General features: G+C 33.7%; 1 protein-coding gene across 1 annotated transcript in view; it reads right to left on the minus strand.

Annotated features, from left to right (window-relative positions):
* LOC149801160 (intermembrane lipid transfer protein VPS13A-like) overlaps positions 1 to 25,882 on the minus strand; it is a 354,720-nt gene that overhangs the window by 251,829 nt on the left and 77,009 nt on the right. Inside the window, exons 15-25 of the mRNA XM_089956772.1 lie at positions 22,454 to 22,545; positions 19,657 to 19,769; positions 17,680 to 17,820; positions 13,558 to 13,625; positions 12,997 to 13,075; positions 9,694 to 9,781; positions 8,642 to 8,759; positions 5,459 to 5,630; positions 3,844 to 3,982; positions 1,228 to 1,285; positions 649 to 887 (exon numbers count right to left, since the gene is read on the minus strand). Coding sequence (XP_089812898.1) covers positions 649 to 887; positions 1,228 to 1,285; positions 3,844 to 3,982; positions 5,459 to 5,630; positions 8,642 to 8,759; positions 9,694 to 9,781; positions 12,997 to 13,075; positions 13,558 to 13,625; positions 17,680 to 17,820; positions 19,657 to 19,769; positions 22,454 to 22,545 — 1,307 coding nt within the window. The remainder of the gene's footprint in view (positions 1 to 648; positions 888 to 1,227; positions 1,286 to 3,843; positions 3,983 to 5,458; positions 5,631 to 8,641; positions 8,760 to 9,693; positions 9,782 to 12,996; positions 13,076 to 13,557; positions 13,626 to 17,679; positions 17,821 to 19,656; positions 19,770 to 22,453; positions 22,546 to 25,882) is intronic.

A 25,882-nucleotide genomic window follows, 5' to 3' on the forward strand; every position in this document is an offset into this window, starting at 1 on the left:
TATGTAATGCAGGGGTATGTAATGCATGGGTATGTAATGAATGGGTATGTAATGAATGGCTATGTAATACATGGCTATGTAATGCAGGGGTATGTAATACATGGCTATGTAATGCAGGGTTATGTAATACATGGGTATGTAATGCATGGGTATGTAATACATGGGTATGTAATACATGGCTATGTAATACATGGGTATGTAATGCATGGGTATGTAATACATGGGTATGTAATACATGGGTATGTAATGCAGGGGTATGTAATGCATGGGTATGTAATGAATGGGTATGTAATGCATGGGTATGTAGTGAATGGCTATGTAATACATGGGTATGTAATGCATGGGTATGTAATGCAGGGGTATGTAATACATGGGTATGTAATACATGGGTATGTAGTGAATGGCTATGTAATACATGGGTATGTAATACATGGGTATGTAATGCATGGGTATGTAGTGAATGGCTATGTAATACATGGCTATGTAATGCAGGGGTATGTAATACATGGGTATGTAATACACAGGTATGTAATACATGGGTATGTAATACAGGGGTATGTAATACATGGGTATGTAATACAGGGGTATGTAATACATGGGTATGTAATACAAGGGTATGTAATAAAACCAGAAAAGATCATGATCTACCAATGTGCATCTTGTCCACCAGCTGTACAGATCCAAGACTGGAATGAGCAACAACACCATGAGCTGTGATGGCTGCATCCAAGTGAAGTCTATCAGCACGGAACATAAGGTATGGCTTCTCCAGTTTGTCAAAAGACCTGTTCAACTGTACAACCATTTCACGTATATTGAACCGCAGCAGGATATTAATGTTGTTGCTTCCTGATGAATCATCATCTACAGGTTTGACTTCACTGAAACTAAAATCAAATTATTGGTTGACCAATTGAGATATAAAAAAAAACTTATCATTCTAGACTAAAATACATAATTTACTTGAAACATCCAAATAAAACATCTGCAAAGTTATTGATGATATATGTATGCCATTTTCAGCTCCAACAATCTAGGTAAATTTTGATAGCTCTGGTTTCTGTAAAACCATGGTTTAGGACTCTGTTTAACCATGATTTAGGACTCTGTTTAACCATGATTCAGGACTCTTTTAACCATGATTTAGGACTCTGTTTAACTATGATGTAGGACTCTGTTGCAACCAAGATTCTGAGCTTTTTATACTTTCCTATGATGGATACTAACCTACTAAAGTCTTCTTCCTCCTGTTCATCCCTACTGATTCTTGGCATATCAGCCATATCTGTGGAAAAAAAGTTGTATAATGCACAATTGATGTATTATTCTGTATATGATATCTGGTTTTAATCTGATCAACAAAAGATTAAAATATAACTTTAACTGAAATTTGTACAAATACTGGTATTGAGTATGTGTCAGTAAGCTGTATGTCTTATTTGCTCAAGTTCAAATAAATATTGCATACTGATACAACCACTGATGATGATGTCATCACATCAATGAGAGTTATTTTTTATGTTTACTTAGATAAAAACAATGACATGGCTTATTAGAGGTTCTGTCTTATGAGCCTGGTTAACCTGCAAAAGGGTTTCAATATTAGAGGTTGTTTTATAAGCCTAGTAAACATACAAATGAGTTTAAATATTAGAGGTTCTGTTTTTTTTCAGCCTGGTTAACCCTTTACCTCATAGAGCAAAGCTACCCAGAGCAATGCGCTATAAATAGAACAACTGTTACCTATTCGACTCCATACGAATAGACCTGCCTGTTAACTGTTAAGCAATGTAGTGTATGTTACGTTTAACAGTAATTTGAACCCTTTTAAATTTTTGGTTCACATCTATTATGTGTGAAAAAATTTAAGAGTAAAGTCCGATTGTTATAGCTATGTAATTATTTTTCACAGAAGAATTTTTTATGTACTTTAAAATCTTGAGAGAACTCGTTCACTATCAAGTCAGTGAAGCCGTGTGACCAACTGTAGCTGCCATTTCTCATACTCGAAATTTACAAGTTTTTGTCGGCGTCTACATCACTAAGTCATCTGAATTCGATAATTTATAAAAACTAATTGCTGCCTACATCAATATCAGAGCCTTTAGCTAAGTTACTGAAGCTTTCACAGTTGTGATTCTAATCATGAAAACTTTGTAAGTACTGAATTAAATCTGCGACCTCTATTTTGGAGACTGGAGATTACGACCCAGTTACTTTAAATAGCAGATTTCAACCAGAGAATAAACAATGACCACGTGATCTAATGTAATTGTCATTTGCAGAAATGAATGTAGTATCTAATAGGGGGTTTTCCCCTGAAGGTGGTGCTACGAAAACCCGCTTAAAATGGCTGACGTTTACAGCAGGCGTCAAAAGATGCTTCCATGTAAATGGAGTAGAGGTGTCCAAAGGTGCTAGCATGAGGTAAAGGGTTAACATGTGAAAGGGTTCAATATTAGAGGTTGTTTTATAAGCCTGGTTAATATACAAAAAGGTTTCAATAGTAGAGATTTTTTTATAAGCCTGGTTGACATACAAAAGGGTTTCAATATTAGAGGTTGTTTTATAAGCCTGGTTAATATACAAAAGGGTTTCAATATTAGAGGTTGTTTTATAAGCCTGGTTAACATACAAAAGGATTTCAATATTAGAGGTTGTTTTATAAGCCTGGTCAACATACAAAAGGGTTTCAATATTAGAGGTTCTGTTTTATAAGCCTGGCTAACATATAAAAGGGTTTCAATATTAGAGGTTGTTTTATAAGCTTGGTTAACATACAAAAGAGTTCAATATTAGAGGATGTTTTATAAGCTTGGTTAACATATAAAAGGGTTTCAATATTAGAGGTTGTTTTATAAGCCTGGTAAACACACAAAAGGGTTTCAATATTTTAGGTTCTGTCTTTAAGCCTGGTTAACATACAAAAGTGTTTCAGTATTAGAGGTTGTTTTATAAGCCTGGTTAACATACAAAAGGGTTTCAATATTAGAGGTTGTTTTATAAGCCTGGTAAACACACAAAAGGGTTTCAATATTTTAGGTTCTGTCTTTAAGCCTGGTTAACATACAAAAGTGTTTCAATATTAGAGGCTGTTTTATAAGCCTGGTTAACATACAAAAGGGTTTCAATATTAGAGGTTGTTTTATAAGCCTGGTTAACACACAAAAGGGTTTCAATATTAGAGGCTGTTTTATAAGCCTGGTTAACATACAAAAGGGTTTCAATATTAGAGGCTGTTTTATAAGCCTGGTTAACACACAAAAGGGTTTCAATATTAGAGGTTGTTTTATAAGCCTGTTTAACACACAAAAGGGTTTCAATATTAGAGGTTGTTTTATAAGCCTGGTTAACATACAAAAGGGTTTCAATATTAGAGGCTGTTTTATAAGCCTGGTTAACATACAAAAGGGTTTCAACCACGGTAATTCTGAAGCAGGGTGAAAATAATCTATTCATGAAATGCATCTGCATTTCATTCCATGCTTGTTTATAATTCATCAGCCTGAATTCTTAATTTGTGCTAATTCTGCACTCCATATTTGTGCCACTGTTAAAATGGTCTATATCTACAGTAATTACATTTTACAAATGACAGTTTTTAAGAATCTAACAATAGTTTCACACTTTTCACATAAACAGTGTATTAATTAAACTAAAGCAACAACATATGCATTTTGCTGTAAATATGTAAACTGGAAAAGATGCAATATTTTTCAAACCCTTTCTACTCCATTCCTTCCTTTTTTATTTATTTACAGGATAAAAATAGTATAATTCTTTTATTTTGATATTGTACAACCAATAGTCTGTTTTTCCTCTGGCAGAATTATTAATATTTACCTGACCATTGTCTAACTACTATTTCATCATCCTTCTTAGCTGAAGTTTTAGTGTCATCCACTAAGTGGCGCCCTAGTACAGCTCGCCTAATCCTCTTCAATTGAGCAACAGATGGTTCCAACTGACATTCTCTTAGATTCTGAAACATGGTAAAATAGACATAATTTGAAACCTAGTAAGTATCCATGGCACATGACTCTCTGACCTGTTAGCATGCTCCAACCTCAGTACCCATGGCACATGGTAATCTATCCTGATAGCATGCTCCAACCTCAGTATAAATGCTACATGATTATCTGACCTGATAGCATGCTCCAACCTCAGTATCCATGGCACATGGTAATCTATCCTGATAGCATGCTCCAATCTCAGTATCCATGGCTCATGGTAATCTATCCTGATAGCATGCTCCAACCTCAGTATAAATGTTACATGATTATCTGACCTGATAGCACGCTCCAACCTCAGTATCCATGGCACATGGTAATCTATCCTGATAGCATGCTCCAACCTCAGTATCCATGGCACATGATAATCTCACCTGTCAGCATGCTCCAACCTCAGTATAAATGTTACATGATTATCTGACCTGATAGCATGCTCCAACCTCAGTATCCATGGCACATGGTAATCTATCCTGATAGCATGCTCCAACCTCAGTATCCATGGCACATGATAATCTATCCTGATAGCATGCACATACATACATACATACATACATACATACATACATACATACATACATACATACATACATACATACATACATACATATATATATATATATATATATATATAAAGTACTGAATGACTGACTCTGCCTGTTTGAAGTGTCAGGCAAGTTAGGACAACCTGTCTGCAAATGTGCAAGCTAAATGGTTGCAATATTCCTTTCTGAGGCAGTTTTCTTCTAAGTGGATGCTCCATCTGAAGTGAATCATTTCTGCAGACTGGGCATCTGTCCTAACAATGGGAATGCAAACATTTGTAAGAGTACAAGGTAGCCACAGTAATTCAGTCAGTATAGCACTGGACCTGAAATTCAAGGGTCAAATGTTCAATACCTGCCCAGACCAGCAATGGATCAGCTACATGGAAATGCATTAAGCTTAAATTTTCTCAGCATGATATAACTAATGTGTTGAAAAGGCAGTTAAAACCCTACAACAACAAACAAAACAAAAAACAAGGGGACAGACTGGACCAAAGATTTCAAAGTCTTTATTCCATTATGAATTTGCACACAGTTACAATTATACTACAGTTATTCTCATGATCAATTAATATGGGCATAAATCATGTACCAATTATCTGCAAAAAGGAGTTTTCCAACATACACAAAAATGTACTCAAGCAGCATGAGAAATTCAAATGTTCAAGTTCAGCTGACATCACAAAACTGTAAGAACAAAACCAGCTTAACAATCCAAATCATACAAATAACCTAAATAGCACATGATTACAAATGAACATTTCAAAATGGAGATGATCCAAAAAACGGTACTATAGATTTATGATTATCCAAACATCTCAGTTTTTTAAGCATCTGAGGTTTCACAAAACTCAAAAAACAACATTAAAATAATAGGAAAAAAAAAACTTTTAAGAAAATTACCAGAACAGAAGCAGCCCTAGGAATATTAGCTCCATCAACTGCATCCTCAGCAAGAGTGACCATACTGGTACTGGATGGAAATGGGAAGTTGCGGAAGAATTTATATAGCACATGCAGGCGTTTGTCAGAAATGTTGATTTCAAATCTGGGTAAATTTGTGATCACTTTCTGTCTGAAATGAAAATGCAAACATGTATCTCTGAAAATGTGAAAAAAAAAATGGTATATACTTTTTAGCAAATATTCAGAAAGAGCTGAAATTGGGAGTGTAAATATGACTACTCAGGAGTACTTGAAATTAAACTTGTCCTCAGCTCCAATCAGCTTGCAACTATTCCTACACTACAACTCCACCTATAATATGACATGGATCAGCCAAATCACTCTGACCGGCACAGGAATCAAATCACACATTATAATTAGTATCATTATAAACTCCTTTTTTTTCTCTGTTAACTTTACATTGTCAGAATATCAGAATTGTGCAGTAATTTACAATACTGAACACTCATATTGCATTCACGTCCATGACACGTGTGCCTAAAGGAACTACATTGTAAACAAACCCTGTACACTCATGCAGTAGACTTTAGATTTCAGTTTATTAGATTTGTTTGTGGATGAACCAAAACAGCTGTTTCATGTATTTGAAAGTAAAGATGATAAATTGATGTGGACGAGTGTACCGAGTTATAAATGAAATTTTAAAACAAGCTAACAAATGAACATGATATTCACAATGTTCACAATAAATGTGTGAGACACAGTATTGAAAATACCATTCTGATTATTTAAATAGTAACTTAGGAGAAATGTTTTTAACATTTCGTTAATGGAATTGTTCAGACTATGACCAGTGATCTCTGGGGTATATAAAAATAGCATAGAAAACATACTGAGGGCAAGGGCTATCACATACCTGTCAGATAGGTACATTTTCCGGGGCCCCGAGTGGCCGAGTGGTCTAAAGCGCTCTTCGTTACGGATCACTGCCATCTCACCTCTGTCTGCGGCGGTTCGAGTCTAAGATTCAGCCAATGTGGGCATGTGAGAAAGCCTGCCAGTAGCTTCTCGTGGGTCGGTGGTTCTTTCCGGGGTTTTCCGGGTTCTTCCTCCACCATTAATACTGGCCGCCATGTATAGCCTATCGTGCTGAAAAATGGCGTTAAACCCCACAACAACAACAACAACAAGGTACATTTTCCATGTGAAAGTACTAAATTCGTGGGGAACAAAGGATTGTTGTTATTGTTGTTGTGGGGTTTAATGCCATTTTTCAGCACACGATAGGCTATACATGGCGGCCAGTATTAATAGTGGAGGAAGAAGCCAGGAAAACCCCAGAAAGAACCACTGACCCATGAGAAGCTACTGGCATGCTTTCTCACATACCCACATTGGCTGAATCCGAGACTCAAACCCATGCAGAGAGCGGTGAAATGGCAGTGATCCGTAACGGAAAGCACTTTAGACCACTCTGCCACTCGGGGTCCCGGGAAAAAAAGAAATGAAGGTCTTGTTAGAAACGTAAGAGCCTCAGAGCCAATAAGCCAAGGTGGCAAAGAATTCTTATTTTTGCCGGGTGAATGCATTGTGATACACCAGACACTTTGCAATTTTCTGCCTTAACATTGTTGATACAGTGTTTTGGATTAAGGCTAGCAATAGATGCCATGATACTGAAGACAGGTCATAACAAAACTGGGGAAGCATGCAAGTGAAAACGAATAAACATATTTTCTTTTGCTAGGACAAAAAGTTTGGCAAAAATGTACTTACATTTTTGCGTCTTGAATTTCCTCAAAATGTGCTTTCATTTTGCAAGTCTGAATTACATGAGCAATGTCATGTGTTCTAAAGCTTGATTACACATTTATTGCACTCAAAATGAAAATGAAATTCTGCAGTCTTGTTCATAATTACAATTGAACGAGTTCATATTTTCCCACAGTATGATTCCAAACATTCAATGACAGAACAGAAACACATATGCAGCTGAGTCAAAACATGTCCCAGGCTCCTTGATCAAATTACAGACACATGTATTTTGTGTACAATTGATAAAACTAATAAATCCAGAGGAACTGATTAGAATTGAAGAAGAAATAAACGCAACAAAATGCATTAATTCCAGACCAGATGGTTTGACGGTGTTATAAAAGTCCATGTTCAGCTGCATGCAGGGAAGTATATGGTATTGGGAGTTGGGCTGAACTTGGGCTGTATGCCAGTCATCAGACCAGATGGAAAATACATTGTGATGCACATTCATTCATAATATGACTCTAAATTTCAAATTTAAGTAGGCAAAAAGCAGAAATTCTTTTTGAAAGTGATGTTAAGCTTGCAACTTAGTTCAAATCTTGATGGGTCGAGATATATGTGCATTAATCTTGTTGATGTGTACTGATGAATCTGCACTTGTGTACATATTTTGAAATACAGTGCAAATTCAATTACTTTGTTTCTTGTAGTGCATTTTTTTAATATAATTTAACCTTAGGTAGAATAAAAAAATGAGTCATGCAGTATCCATCCAAATAAAGTTCATTCTTATTTTCCCATACAAATGCAGTAACCAATAATTAATGGTTCTAAAGGTATGAAGATCAAAACAGACTGCATTTGAAATGAATTATGTTGAAAAAATTTGGTAACTAAAATTACTCAGAAGACAAAACTTGTGAAACTATTGCATCAGAGATTTTTTTAAACACTGCATGTCACAGATGATGCTTTGTTTGGACACTGACTGTGTGATTGCAAGTCATGCAAAAATAAGTCAGGAAAATATCAGTTATTTTTATCACTGACCACTGACAACACGTTTAGTTAATCCACATGATAATTAGGGTAAATGAAAAGACTTTGCAGCCAAACAATTTTCTATTCAATCATATATTCTGGCAACCGAGTATAGGTAAATTATTCCGTACATACCAAATTTAATTTTAATCTTCATTGGCTCTTTAAAAAAAAACATACCTGATTTCCGCAAATTTTATGTACTACTGAAAACAATTAAAAATTTTAAGAATATGGTGACTGGAAAATTAAGTATCAGATATTTACAATAAAGAGAATGCATATGACCAAAAAAAGATATTATACAGTTTCATATTGAGTTTTATGAAAACGTTTCAGGCTGGTTGCCTTAAATATGTTTGGGTATCAATCTCTTACTGAGGAAGGTCCTTGTAGTCTGGTTTCACGGTGTTATAAAAGTCCATGTTCAGCTGCATGCTGGGAAGTATATGGTACTGGGAGTTGGGCTGAACTTGGGCTGTATGCCAGTCATCACCTGTAAGGCAGATGGGAATTAGAAGACAGCATCACTGACTACTGACTGTTTGTTGCAAATGAGTTCACTGCAATTTCTCATACACTAACAGTTAACAATTGTGTGTGCCCTTTATTCAACAATTTCTAAACAGCTTATAGAAGTGTGGTGTATTTATCTAGTCAAGCAAATGCAAATATTCATCAAATCATGCAATCATCACAGTGGACATGGAGTCAATTACAGCTATTGGTAAGGCCATACTTGTTAAAATTTGCTCTGATGAGATTAAATAAGATGATGTTTTATGGCACAGTAACACAAGTAGGTTATTTAATGCTAAGGCGACTGGAGTAAAAGTAGATTGCTGCTGGACAAACCATGGTAGCATATCAAGACTGATCTGATGGTAGGATTCACACCTACACCCTACTGGTCACAAATCCAGCAAGCTAACCACTGAGCCACCATGGTTCCAGCCTCCATCAGCTGCTTCTAATGACAAACAGGAAAGCAAGTTGAAGGATCATAGCCTCCCCTAACTGATTATATTAATTGCAGACAATTATTTTCAAGGGAATGTTTTCTAATATGCATCTCTTTAGTAAATGCCATTATTTTAGTCCTCGCCTAATGATAAATCCAACATTCACCATTAAAAATATTTTTAAAACATTTCTACAACCTCAAAGCAGTTTTCAATTATAAACTTGCCTTTCACTTTTGTCTTGCCAGTAACATAAACAAATAAGACACCTATTCAGAAACCATTTGTCTTGATTTCACATACATAATTAAATCCAATATCTATAAAGGACAAATATTAAGGTCTAAAAATTGTCATTTGCAAAGACAGGATTCAGTGTATATTGTTTGAATATTTATACACAATGTAGGAGCAAATCATGGGGTGTGCCCCATTTACTGGGTTGAAATTAAATAAATGGGCCCTTACCAGAATCAGCCAGGAGTACTTTAACATCTGTGATAGAAACATTGAACTGGTCATACAACCTGGCCCCTATCTCTGACATGGTGATATCCTGAAAGTAATTTAAAGTAATTTAAACCTTGGATGGCATGTTTTGTGTTTGGTTTTTTATGATACAACTTTATCAAGAACATATCACTAACCATAGAACTACTGCTTTCAGTGGGCTTACTATTGTTAAGATGAAGATATCACTAACCAGGCTAATGTACCCCATGGCCATTACTAACAGCCCAGGATTGGATACATTTACATATGTATATAAAACAGAATGTAGGTTTCTTTATTGATCAGTACAGATATTCAAACTAAATGATTAAAATGAATATCCATCACTAACTAATTAATAATTTCTATAGGAATTTTGAACTCTCCATGTTCTATGACAGAGAGGGAAGGAGAAAGAGAGAGATAGAATCAAATTGCCAAGAATGAGACATTTAGTTTCACCAAATACAGGTAATTAAACAAAGTTTCCATGTTTAGTGAGAATCTGAAGAATGGTGAGTTATTCACTGACATAAATACATCTCCACCTCCACCCCATACTGAGTTTCATGGAAATCCATAAAAACTGTAGGGCTAGTTTGCTTATGAGACTGTATCATGATCTTCCTTGAGCTTTTAAAACAAATGGCCAATAACTCTTACAAAATTTGTGGGAGCAAAGTGGTTGTCAGTATATGTATCTTCAGGCCATGACTACAGAACTTACTAGTTCCATGGGAAAAGTCTGAGACTGTGTCATAAATTGCATTCAGCTACAATACAAAAGGGCAATAACTCTAACAGCTATTGTGAGAACATAGTGATCTGCCAATCATCAGGCCATGATCATAAAATACATTACAATTAGCAATTACCTTAGCAAACCATCAAAAACTGAGACTCTTTGTGCTAATGAAATTGTGTAATACACTGCATTAAGCTACAAAACAAAAAGAGAGATATCTAGTGTGCCATGCAATGCTACAAGATGAAAAGGGCAATTATTCTAACTAAATATGTGGCACAAAGTGCATCTTCATATCATGACCATAATATTTACCAAGTTTAATGGCAATATATAAAAAAATATGGGACTAGTTACACTAAAAACATTGTATCACACACTGCCACAAGATAAACAGGGCAAGAACTCTAGACAAGAATTGCAGGTGCAAAGTAACTTGCTGATATTTGCATCTTCTGGTGATGACAATAATATTCATGAAGTATCATGACAGTCCAGCAAAAACTGTGAGATTTTAGCTGTAGGGTGGATCTGACCATTACTACATACCCCACCTACATTATACTATACAAAATTGGAAAAGAATATAAATTGTATTAGTAAAGAACTGTGATGCACAAGCAATCTAATGGGCTATAATTTACATTACCTAATGAACTAAAATCCAAACGATAATGTGGTTTGAATGTGGGCTGGGTGGATCAGTAATATCAATACTAAGTTGTTCAAGAGTTGTATAGGTAAGAAACAGGTGCAGATGATTATTACATACCTCACCTACATGATGGTATGCAAATTGGAATAGAATAAGTTGTTCAAGTGTCGTAAAGGTAAGAAACAGGTGTAAAACATGCTCATCATTCAATTTGTCCCGTTCAGATCAAGCTTCTTAAAAAATTTGGTTGAAATCTAATAATAAATGTGTAACCCAAGAGTGTACATAAGACTGCGATTTAACAGTGCCTCTGCTACTATAAGCAAGGCCTTAACTCTAAGAAATGTATGCTAAGCATGCTCATGATAATCATATGAGCCTTGGTATGATGACAACCAATTGCTTGAAATCTAATAATAATATGGAAGCTGAAAGTTTAAATGGTTTTGTATTTGCAATGCCAATTAAAGATGATCAAGGGCAATAGTTCTAGTATGATTATGCAAATTGTGCTCATCATTAAATTTGACTGAGCATTTGCTGAGGTGAAACTTCACAAAAAGCTTGGTAGAAATCAAATAATACATGTAGAATCTACAGTGTTCATTGAATTAAAGGTACCCATGATAAGGGCCATAACTCTGAAGAACATGCTCATCATCAAACTTGTCCACACTTACTTAAATGAGCTTTGACAGCTAGCTAAACTGGTCAAATGGAAGCAATGGTGTTCACATGGTTGTATATGGCAGTTCTATCATTATCATGGTTAATAAATCTAATAAATATGTGTGTTTATCCTCAAATTTGTCCAGGTGTTTGTTCAGACAAAGCTTCAAGGCAAAAATGGTTGAATATTTTGGTGCTAGAGTATTCTTGAGTAGATCAAGGGCCATAAATCTAGAGCAGAATATGGCCATTATCTGTCTCACCTTGCCTAAGCAACAATAACTTAATAGAAGTTGTAGTAAAAGCGGTTTTAATCAATTGCTTTGATAAGATTTAATGTGTTACAAATAATTTAAGGGACAATATATGATTAAACTTGTTAAATAGCCTTTCATTGGCAGAATCTGAAATCAGAAAATTCTGCAGCTGACATTGTTGTCTTGTTAATTTCACAAACTGTAAAAGTCGCTAAGACAAGTGCACTGACAACATGGAATAAGCCTGGCATTACTGTCAGCTTGAATTGTCACATATATGTCAAGCATTGTAATAAGATGTAAGCTTGTGATAAAATGTAAATGGAAAAGTAGCAAACTTCAACTGTCTTTGGTGAAAAGTACCAGAATTTGACACTGACCAAAATTCAACTTCTGGATCAGCTTCAGTCATGGCAAGCTGCTGTATGTTAATTCTGATTTGAAACATGATAATCTAAATTTATTTCATTTCATAGGTATTGATTTTCATGATTTTGCACACAAAAAATACATTCAAGTTAGTAGCAAATTCAAGGATTGGAGAAGGGGTCCTATCCTGTCTGCAGAAACATTATTTGCTGGGTCTTTAAATCTGATTACTAAAGAAACAAAAAACCTATGAAAATTAGTACTGTACGAAAATGAAATTTGGTACAGCACAAAAAATAGTACTCCATGAAAATTGATATCTCACAAAAAATGGTCCTCATGAAAATTGGTATCTTACAAAAAATGGTATCCCATGAAAATTTGTATCTCATGAAAAATGGTGACTTCAGAGTAGTTTATACATCCTGACTCAGTGCCAGTATTGTCAAACCACATCAGTATTTTAAAAATAGCATCAGAATAAATGCTTCAGGATTTCTGCAAATTCTTTTATGAGCACAATAATCTCTTTATGATAAAAATAATTTACCATTCAATTAAAGAAAAAACGGATGTGATATTACCTCCAAAGAAACATCCTTTGGCTGAAGTTCACTTTTGATCTGCAACATTCCCAAATCAACTATCAGCACATTACCGCCTCTACAAAACAGAACTAAATTTAATTATTCGGCAAATTCATTACTGAATATATGATTCAAATGTAGCACTTCAGGGGGACATTGCTTGTAAGCTACTCTTTTTAATAAAAAATCAAGCTGAAATTACAAATAATAAGGTGTGAATTATGTATCACTGCATTCCTGAATATTTTTTTTTAAGTAAAAACATTTTTTTAACATAGTACAGATGGATGAGTCATCCAACAATTTGATATAACAGTTCTGATTTATCTAATTTTCAATCAAAGCAGTGAATATCAATTTCCATTAATTGCAAAAAATACATGCAGTCAATTAATTATTATGTAGGTAGATTAGTCTCTACAGGAATTATGAAAGATTTCAGAACCTCATTAAATACAACTTTGAAATAGGTATTAAAACTTAAGTTCCAAAATTACACAAGTAATTAAAAATTACTATATATTTAAATTGTATGCACCCAAAAAAAGAGAACAATACCTGTGCAATGTTCCAAACTCTGGTATCACTACATATGGAGACTTCATGTTAACAGCCAGATGGATGGTCTAAAGTATCAAAATATAAATTAGATTTTAAAAATATTCAAAATATAAATTAGATTTTAAAAACAATCAAATTATAAATTACACTTTAAAAATAATGCTAGAGAAAAAGTACAGAACAGAGTACAGGTCGAGGTGAGTGAATGTAATGAGAAATTGTGATTAGTGTTTTGTATGTTTCACATCCCATCAATCAAATATAAATCAAATTTTGGTTTGTACCGTCTCACTGAGAAAACTACTTTTATTAAACAATTACAAATTTTCATACGTAAGATAAGCTACTGGTAATAATATTAATATCCTTATGATTTTTTTAAGAATAAAAGGGTGTGGATTATGTTGTATTGCCAATCTGTACTTATGTCCATTCATCCATCAACAGTATTGCATGGTTGAAGATACATAATTGAAACTTTGGGGTATAACTGCTTGTGGTCTGTAAATGTACACAATGACCTTAAAATTTGAGGGAGAGGGGGCCAGTAAATCTCAAACAAATTCTTTAATACTAAGTTATACATGTAGATCTGAAAGTTAGCATGTGCCATCATAGAGGACTGGGCCAAAATATATATAACAGATTTTTGAATTACATGTATATCTTCAGTCTTGCTCCAGGGGTGGGGAAAGTTGCACCTGGGTCATAACTTAGAAATCGTTGAGATCCCATGCATTAACTATACATAAATTTGAAGGACACAAGGAGATGAAAATCGGACAAACCCTGGGTCATGTGCCTGGGTAAGAGGACTTTCGTCTGGGTTATAAGCTGTTGAGATACCCATCCTATAACCAAAGTAAGTTTCAAGGACATGAAGATACAAAATCAACCTATATTCAATGCACACATTCAGATGTGCCCCTGCTTAAGGGACTTGCCCCTGGGATCATAACTTGGAAACTGTTGCAATAATCACCCTATAACCATATATAGGTTGCAATCATCACCCTATAACCATATAAAGGTTGCAATCATCACCCTATAACCATATATAGGTTGCAATCATCACCCTATAACCATATATATGTTGCAATAATCACCCTATAACCATATATATGTTGCAATAATCACCCTATAACCATATATAGATTGCAATAATCACCCTATAACCATATATAGATTGCAATAATCACCCTATAACCATATATAGATTGCAATAATCACCCTATAACCATATATAGATTGCAATAATCACCCTATAACCATATATAGATTGCAATAATCACCCTATAACCATATACAGGTTGCAATCATCACCCTATAACCATATATAGGTTGCAATCATCACCCTATAACCATATATAGGTTTGAAGAATATAAGGAAATAAAATCAGATAATGCAAGACATAGTCAGCACATATGATTGGAGGATATAAGGAGAAGTCAGACATATATACAATTAAGATCCTCGGTCATGCCATTGGTAGAAGACTTGCCCCTGAGTAGAAAGTTTTACACCCTGCTATAAGATTAGATAAACTAACAGGAACTTATATGGTGCCCCCCACCAGGTCAAAACTTGCTCCAAGTGGCATGATTTGGAGGTGTGATAATATAATCAAGTTCTAAATAATTATTTATCCATAGTTATTTGGATGTGTAGAAAATAAATAACAAGAGTACTATGAACGGCACATCATAAACCTGCCTCACGTTAAATAATCTTTATGTAGTTAACTGACATTTCTGTGCAAGATTCAGACAAAGACCTTTACTTTTGAAGGTAAAATGGCTTCTACCTTACTAAAAAAGTAATCCATTATGAAGTCTGTTATGTAGAACAAATGATATTGTGTTGAAACCACCATTTTTTATTCAGTGTCCTTGACTTTTGACCTTTTGACCACAAAACTAACAGGTTTCTTTCTTACCCCATGTGTAAGCTAACTGCAAATTTTGGTCCATGTATATGATGCAAATTTAATGTTGTTGTACATTTTTATTCTTTCATTCACAGTAACCTTAACCTGTGACTATTTGACTCCAAAATTGATAGGTTTCTTCCCTACCACAAGTGCCAGCCTTCTGTAAAGTTTGGTAACTATGAGAACTAAAGTTCTTGTGTAGAAACCCTTTTTCTTCATTCAGTCAGTGACCTTGACCTTTGATCTTTCATCCCAAAAATCAATAGTGTTCTTCCTATCCAAAGTACAAGCCCTCCACGAAGTTTGATAACAGATGGTCGAGAACTTAAGTTAAATGTATGGAAACCACTATTCTTCTCTCAATCACCTCAACCTTTGACTTATTGACCCCAAAATCAATTAGATTCTTCCTAACCCCAAGTGCAAGCCTTTTGCCAATGTTGGATTCTACAGACTGGTGAGGACTAAAGTTATTATATGAGAGCAAAATTGGTAACAGATGGACAACATAATAACATAGTACACTCTGCATTATGACACATGTATAAAAGTATGTGAACATATTACAGAAGATGGACATCATCATAACACAGTACACTCTGCATTATGACACATGTATAAAAGTATATGAACATATTACAGAAGATGGACATCATCATAACACAGTACACTCTGCATTATGACACATGTATAAAAGGATGTGAACATATTACAGAAGATGGACATCATCATAACATAGTACACTCTGCATTATGACACATGTATAAAAGGATGTGAACATATTACAGAAGATGGACATCATTATAACACAGTACACTCTGCATTATGACACATGTATAAAAGTATGTGAACATATTACAGAAGATGGACATCATCATAACACAGTACACTCTGCATTATGACACATGTATAAAAGGATGTGAACATATTACAGAAGATGGACATCATCATAACATAGTACACTCTGCATTATGACACATGTATAAAAGTATGTGAACATATTACAGAAGATGGACATCATCATAACACAGTACACTCTGCATTATGACACATGTATAAAAGTATGTGAACATATTACAGAAGATGGACATCATCATAACACAGTACACTCTGCATTATGACACATGTATAAAAGGATGTGAACATATTACAGAAGATGGACATCATCATAACACAGTACACTCAGCATTAAGACACATGTATAAAAGTATGTGAACATATTACAGAAGATGCACATCATCATAACACAGTACACTCTGCATTAAGACACATGTATAAAAGTATGTGAACATGTTACAGAAGATGGACATCATCATAACACAGTACACTCAGCATTAAGACACATGTATAAAAGTATGTGAACATATTACAGAAGATGGACATCATCATAACACAGTACACTCAGCATTAAGACACATGTATAAAAGTATGTGAACATGTTACAGAAGATTGATTTTCTTTAATTAACCATACCAGATGCACTTCTCTTGGCATCCTTGCAAAGATCAATTTGGGCATCCTCTCCTTGCATATATTTTTAATAATGTAATACACAAATGAATATACAGAATCCACAGCCTGGATGCTGCATGTTGCATGCACAATCAAAGCATGGCCTTAAAAAAACTAGAATCAAAACAACAACAAATTTGTGACAGAATTGAAACTGCAAGAGAACTGGCTGCAATGACTCACTTTCCAATACAGTAGAATAAAAAAAAAACATTAGAAGAGGTTGCTGATACTTGTCATCATAAATATTTGGGTAAAGCAAAACAAAACTTAAACAAGAGTTTCAAGTGGGCCTGACAATGTTCACCTGACTTACATAACTTATCAGGTGACCATTTCACTATGCAATCCAGCATAATACTGTAAGGTCATAACCTTATATATCTCCAAAACTGTACATCATGTCACTTTTATCTATTTTACTAAAGTCTGATAAAAAAAACTTTTCAAGGGCCTAACATGCAAGAAATACAATATGTTGTTCAGTCCAATTAATTATTATGGGTGGTGGATCATTGTATAAGTTCCTTCTGACCACTACACCCCCCTCCCAACACACACACAATCACTTAATTATCCTAAATTATGCAATGGGTGTTGCCTTTTAAACTATCATGAAATATAAAATGGGTACTATCTTTTAACTGTTATGTCAAAAGTATAAAATGGGTACTACCTTGTGTTGCTCTATTGCATAAATGAGAGCAATCTTGCTTTTATTTGCAACTTGGTTCAATGTCTCCATGGCAACCAAATTCATGTCAAGGTTGACCTTGGCAGGTAGCTGGAAGAAAGCCTTGACCTCTGTTACTGAGTGCTGTTAATTAGAAATGGACTAGAATACATGCATATGTAGGTCACATAAAAAAAATGAATATGTCATTACATTTTGCTGATTCCATCATTTCACCATTTTGCAATAAACTGAGAAAATTAAAACTCTACAATACTTACATTGTTTTCCAAAAGTTCAATACAAAATCACAACAAAACTACATGACATTACCTTTTTCTCTACTCTAAACAAAGTGATGGAGGTTCAGATGTAGCTAATGCAATGGGTTTGCCAATGGCTGTCAACATTACAAAACCCCTTTATTACTGCCTATGTGTGAAACTAGGATGCAGTCATTACTCAAGAATTAGCACAGAGAAGGTGAATTTCACTCTGGCATTTTCATAAAGGAGGAGTTTCAATTTTTATGGCATTTGTTTTTATATGAAAAAAACTTCATAAATGAATAAAGATGTGTTCAATAAATAACTTATAAATGAACAAAGATGTGTTCAATAAATAACTTATAAATGAATAAAGATGTGTGCAATACATAACTTATAATTGAATAAAGATGTGTGCAATAAATAACTTATAAATGAATAAAGATGTATGCAATAAAATAAATGAATAAATATGCATGCAATAAATAACTTATAAATGAATAAAGATGTGTGCAATAAATAACTTATAAATGAATAAAGATGTGTGCAATAAAATAAATGAATAAATATGCGTACAATAAATAACTTATAAATGAATAAACATGTGTGCAATAAACAACTTATAATTGAATAAAGATGTGTGCAATAAATAACATAAACGAATAAAGATGTGTGCAATAAAATAAATGAATAAATATGCGTGCAATAAATAACTTATAAATGAATAAAGATGTGTGCAATAAATAACTTAAAAATGAATAAAGAGGTGTGCAATAATTAACTTTTATAACATGCACTGAAGAATGGCATAAAACCCCAAAACAAGAACAAACAACAACTAATAAAACTAACTGGCCAATTGATATCAGGTCTGAGGGGAGGGGTGGATAGTAATCCTCTAATGTGGAATCCACCCTATATACAAGCTTGGTTTAAATGTCAACTTATATGAGTAAACAAACTCATGTTCACGGAAGAATGTGGACACAAACCAGTCTTAAAACTAACAGAAATTTGTATCCATCCATAACATTTTTACATCGTAAAATAGTTCAAATGTTTCTTATTAAGTTATGCAGTCCTGACTCTGTAAAATCTGCCTATGACTACTGTTCCAAATACAAAAATGCAAGTCACAAATACATTACCATAAATTTCTGCATCCATTAATCTTCACATGAATGTCCAACACCTGGAATGCTCAGGTGAAACTCACACATTTGGTGTGAACTCTTGATGATCTAACCTAACCCAAGTCAAACTATGTGACATCACACGGAATTTCCACTGGACATTCCATGTTGAAAAATGTTGTCTATGACAAATGTTCAATTTATTTAGAAGGACAGTGATTTATAATTTGTACAGAAGTCCTTTTAAATGCTAATAGGTAAAAAACAATGCAACAAATGAAAGGTGAGTCAATCTGAATGAACATTTTTTTTTCTCTCTAAACTATTTCTATTATAATAAAAACTGGGATAAACAGAATCTCGTATGGGTAATGATTTAATATTAAATTTATGAAACTCACTGAATAATGTCCAGCTTTTTCTCACCAAATCTTGCAAAAACTGGACATTATTCAATTATAAATTCAAAATTAAATCATTACCTATTTGATAATCTCTGAATATAAACATAGAATTGCCAGTAATATATGGAAAGGATTTCATGTATGCAACAGAATGAAAAGTATAAATCAGAAAATTACCTCATCATAAACCACCTCAACTGGCTGAATGTTCATCTTGAGTGAGAAGTCAGCTTCTGCATACAGAGGGTTGGTCTCAAAGTCCAGGGTAAACACCTGATTCACAGAGGGGGCTGCAAAGCACAATCCCAAACACTCAAGAGTAAAATTGTTCATTTTTACATGGTCAACCTGGTTTTACCTAGCTTGACATTTTGGGGTATTTTACATTTCAGATGTACTAAAAACACAGACTGCTGTCTGAGTACTGTCTTTTTTCAATTTAAAGTATACTTTTGGTACATCATTTATGTTCTTGGCCATTGACTATGTATCAATAATGATTACAAATGTCTAGCTAATTAAGTATCAATAATGATCACTAAAATCTATCTGATTCTTTATCAATAATGATCACAAAAATGTATCAATAATGATCACAAAAATCTAGCCGATTGTGTATCAATAATGATCGCAAAAATGTATCAATAATGATCACAAAAATCTAGCTGATTATGCAACAATAATGATCACAAAAATCTAGCTGATTGTGTATCAATAATGATCACAAAATTCTAGCTGATTATGCATCAATAATGATCACAAAAATCTAGCTGATTGTGTATCAATAATGATCACAAAAATGTATCAATAATGACCACAAAAATCTAGCTGATTATGTATCAATAATGATCACAAAATTCTAGCTGATTATGCATCAATAATGATCACAAAAATCTAGCTGATTGTGTATCAATAATGATCACAAAAATCTAGCTGATTATGCATCAATAATGATCACAAAAATCTAGCTGATTGTGTATCAATAATGATCACTAAAATCTAGCTGATTGTGTATCAATAATGATCACAAAAATGCATCAATAATGACCACAAAAATCTAGCTGATTATGCATCAATAATGATCACAAAAATCTAGCAGATTGTGTATCAATAATGATCACTAAAATCTAGCTGATTGTGTATCAATAATGATCATAAAAATGTATCAATAATGACCACAAAAATCTAGCTGATTGTGCATAAATAATGATCACAAAAATCTAGCTGATTGTGTATCAATAATGATCACAAAAATGTATCAATAATGATCACAAAAATCTAGCTGATTATGCATCAATAATGATCACAAAAATCTAGCTGATTATGCAACAATAATGATCACAAAAATCTAGCTGATTGTGTATCAATAATGATCACAAAAATGTATCAATAATGATCACTAAAATCTAGCTGATTATGCAACAATAATGATCACAAAAATCTAGCTAATTATGCATCAATAATGATCACAAATATCTAGCTGATTATGCATCAATAATGATCACAAAAATCTAGCTGATTGTGTATCAATAATGACCACTAAAATCTAGCTCACTGTGTATCAATAATGATCACAAAAATCTAGCTGATTATGCATCAATAATGATCACTAAAATCTAGCTGATTGTGTATCAATAATGATCACAAAAATGTATCAATAATGATCACAAAAATCTAGCTGATTATGCATCAATAATGATCACAAAAATCTAGCTGATTATACATCAATAATGATCACAAAAATCTAGCTGATTATGCATCAATAATGGTCATAAAAATCTAGCTGATTATGCATCAGTAATGATCACAAAATTCTAGCTGATTGTGTATCAATAATGATCACAAAAATCTAGCTGATTGTGTATCAATAATGATCACAAAAATCTAGCTGATTATGCATCAATAATGATCACAAAAATCTAGCTGATTGTGTATCAATAATGATCACAAAAATCTAGCTGTGTTGAAACATTTACCAAAGTACTCAGGAAAAATGTCAAATTCTCAGATTCAAGCACTTCCATAGTGTTATGGCAGCCTTTCCACTACAGCAAGATGTGTATCAGCCTTTTCATTTTATTCTGAATTCAATTTTCAGAATTCCAGTCATACAAATGTTTAAAACATGCAGGAACATTGTTGTTGTTGTTGATGTGGGGTTTAATGCCATTTTTCAGCACACAATAGGCTATGCATGGCAGCCAGTATTATTGGTGGAGGAAGAACCCGGGAAAACCCCAGGAAGAACCACCAACCCACAAGAAGCTACTGGCAAGCATTCTCACATACCCACATTGGCCGAATCCTAGACTTGAACCCACACAGACAGAGGTGAGATGGCAGTGATCCGTAACAGAGAGCACTTTAAACCACTTGGCCACTCAGGGCCCCTTATGCAGGAACATAATTATCTTTCAGTATGAGGACAAACCATAGTATTTTCATCATCACATTTAAAATATAACCAGCTTTCTACCCTTGAAATTTTCAATTTTTAAAATTTGAGACAGCAATAAAATTGGTAGTACTCCTAGTAAGGTTCACATTTCTCTCCTTTACACAAAAATAAATTACCAATCCATCTTCTTATGATAGCAACAACATGTGACCAGTGCAACTAGCCATTTTCAAAGGAAGTTTATGTTCCACACGTTTATATTTGGTCAATACCTTATTACATTCATGACATTTTTTCAGCCCTAAGAAGCTGCTATACCATGTCATTTTCACCTGGGTAAGTTGCACCCTGTTGCCACTGGATATTGGTGGTGCTCAAACAGCACAGGATTTAAAAAATATGATAGAATATATATTACAGTATCTTGCAAGCAATGGTGACAGCAAGTATTTCTAAAATACTTGTAATCATAAAAAAATGAGATTTGATTCATTTTCTTGCATTCAAATGATCTATTATTTCAGTATGTCAATTAAAAATGTTATTTTAACATGCCAGCTTAATAAAGAAACTCACCATACACATTAACATCTGATGTCACTATGGGAACAAGTTCATGCTCTACAGAGGTGCCCTCTATTGAAAAGCTCTCTGTGTTACAGGAGATTCTGTATAAAAAAAAAGGCAGACATAAGCAGGATATTTAATGAGCTGAAATTGGAAAATGTGGACATCATAAATCTGAAGCATTTATTTAACTGTCTCTTATTTAAATCTATTGCTAAGTGATGCATAACTGTATTAATATTTTGAAGCATTAATAAACTGAAAATAAGATCAGAATATCCATGATTAATAGCATGCATTAACAAACACTACAATGAAGCTCCATAAAACATAGTATGTACTCAGGGCTGTTCCATTAAAACATACACAGAAGGCACTTTTAAAGTGAGGTACTCACCCATAAATGCAATTTAGAAATTCTTATCATTTAAATATGAACTCTGTGAAATCAAAGTACCCTGGCATATATTTTTTAAAAACTGCCTTCCCTGGGTACCATGTATGTTTAAATGGAACAGCCCTCAAAAGCACGTAATAGACATATTATAAGAATTCCTATCATGCATTAACAAATATGTACTAGATACATTAAACAAAGCTTCAGATTACTATCATGCATTAACATGTACTAGACACAATATAAGCAACATTAACAAATATGTACTAGACACAATATAAGCAACATTAACAAATATGTACTAGACACAATATATGCAACATTAACAAATATGTACTAGACACATTATAAGAAGCTCTATCATTGAGATTATGCATTAACAATACATACTAGACACATTAAAAAGCTCCATGATTACTGGTACTATCATGCATTAACATGTACTGGACATATTATGAGAAACTCTATAATAAATAACATGCAATAACAAATATGTATGGGGCATATTATAAGAATTTACAAATATGTATGGGGCATATTATAAGAATTTACAAATATGTATGGGGCATATTATAAGAATTTGCTTTATTACTATCATGCATTAACCACATGTACTGGACATGTTATACAATGCTCCATGATCATAAGCATGCATCAACAACATGTACTGGACATATTACACAATGCTCCATGATCATAAGCATGCATTAACAACATGTACTGGACATGTACAATGCTCCATGATCATAAGCATGCATCAACAACATGTACTGGACATATTATACAATGCTCCATGATCATAAGCATGCATTAACAAAATGTACTGGACATATTACACAATGCTCCATGACCATAAGCATGTATTAACAACATGTACTGGACATGTACAATGCTCCATGATCATAAGCATGCATTAACAACATGAAAATGCTGTAAGAAGCTCTCTGGGTAATAGCATGCATTAACATGTATTGTCACATACATATGATAACTCCTTATTTCCCAGCAAATTACTGGGTTTTAATTAAAACTCCTGGCAGGATATTTTATCCAGACATTCCCAAAACTTTTGCAGTTTTTAATAAAAACATTTCACCCAATAGAGCATGTAGACAAGAATATTTATCTTCAAACATATTAGTATTCACTTTAATTCTGTGAGAAGTAATTAAAAGAGAATTTTATTATTTAATTAATGCGAGTATATAATTACAAATTACTATGTTTGTATTGCTGGAGACTGTTGTGTCACCTGCAAGACAAGTAAATCCCAGTTTACTTTGGTCTTGCAATATCCAGCAGTACAAATGTAATAATCTAAAATTAAGATCTCACAACTTGCAGCAAAGGGCCTCTATTTTAAAAAAAAAATGCATTTATCCCCCACCCCACCCATTAAGAACTTTCTGGCTGGAGCACTCATTCCAGCCAATTAATTAATGGCATTATATATGGAAAGGACAACATTATTGACTTATAAAAACAAACATTAAAACATCAAGAAAATGATAGTAAAACCAAGACATTTATACAAATTTCAAATTTTTCATGAAAATTTAAGGCTTTTTGTGTCAAAGGATTTCATAATCTATGTTTGGGAATTATCACATGTATGTTGACAAAGAAATCAAGAACAAAAATCTCTTGATATTGTCACTCATGTGGGGATGAAAGTTTTATCTGCAAGTAAAATCCACCTGACTTAAATTTTTTTACTTCAAACCAAAATTCAGTGCTCATGCTCAAATATATGTCACCTTTGGTACACTGGAAATCTGTGCACCTTGAAATTTTTTGTAATATAACAAGGAGACTGAGTTTCAAATGTCATCACCACTGCAGTCTCTTTGCAGAATTTAAATGAAAAAAGATTTGCCCAAAGATTGATCTTTAAAAAGCAGACCTTGCATTTTAGTACTTGAAAAAAGCTGCAATAATAAAAATTTCTCCAAGAAAAACTATTCAATTCAATTGCATGCAGCATCAATTGAGAACAATAGCAAATGTAAATATATCAGTGTCAACCCAAAAACTACAAATTCAGGAAATTCCTGTGCACTATTACACTTTTATGGAAGTCTCCTCCTGAACATTTCAACACAGCTGAAATAAAGCAATCAAAAATTGGTTTTTAAAACATACATGTCCCAAGGAGTTCAAATTGATTGCTTATGCTTATTCCTATATTATGTGAAAGGGTATAATTCAAGTGGACCTCTTTAGAAAGACAATAATAAGCTGTGTAGACTAGTTTACATACATATAAATTGTAATCCTTCAGGCTGATTTTTGTACTGTGTTTTACATTTTCCTTTGTACATTTCAACTTCTTGTTATTTTTCACGTAAGAAGGCATCATTGGAAAGAATAACACTGAAATAGAAATGGATCCAGAACTTAAAACAATTTTCATTCAGTACATAAAGAATAGCAAAATACATTGTATCTCTCTCTCCTTCTGGCTGTTAATCCCTCTCTGAAAAAGGGTCAGCTACATGCATGTGCCTGTTCCATTCAGCTCTGCCACGCGTATTTTTTGGAGCGAGTCTGAGTTTCCTTAGATCCTCTATACCAAATCCATCCATCTTTTCCTCTGCCAGACTTTGCTCCGTTGTCCATACCCTTCTGCTCTCAAGATTCTTCTGATGCAGCCGTTTTCTTCCCTCCATTCCACGTACCCAATACCACCATAGTCTGTCTTCATAAACCTTGTCTGTGATACCAGCCACAAACTATACAGCACGTCTTCATTTCTTTTCCTCTTTTAATAATAATAATAATAATAATAACAATGCTTTATTTATAGAGGGGGACTCATTAGTCAAGGACTATTCTCCCTTGAGGCCCTCTTAAGGAGAGTATAACAATGTACATTATATGAAGATATCAATAATTACTGTTTATTTTAACATGTTTAGTATTAAAATACTAAATTCCATTATCTATTAGAAAGACATATGTGAGATCCCAAGCATCCAATGTAGCATTCTCATTTCTGTTCCACTCTTCTGTCCTCCACAGTGACCATGCTTCTTCCCCAT

This window comes from Sinohyriopsis cumingii, chromosome 4 (genome assembly GCF_028554795.1).
Source record: "Sinohyriopsis cumingii isolate HCF-2022 chromosome 4, ASM2855479v2, whole genome shotgun sequence".
NCBI classification, from domain to species: domain Eukaryota; kingdom Metazoa; phylum Mollusca; class Bivalvia; order Unionida; family Unionidae; genus Sinohyriopsis; species Sinohyriopsis cumingii.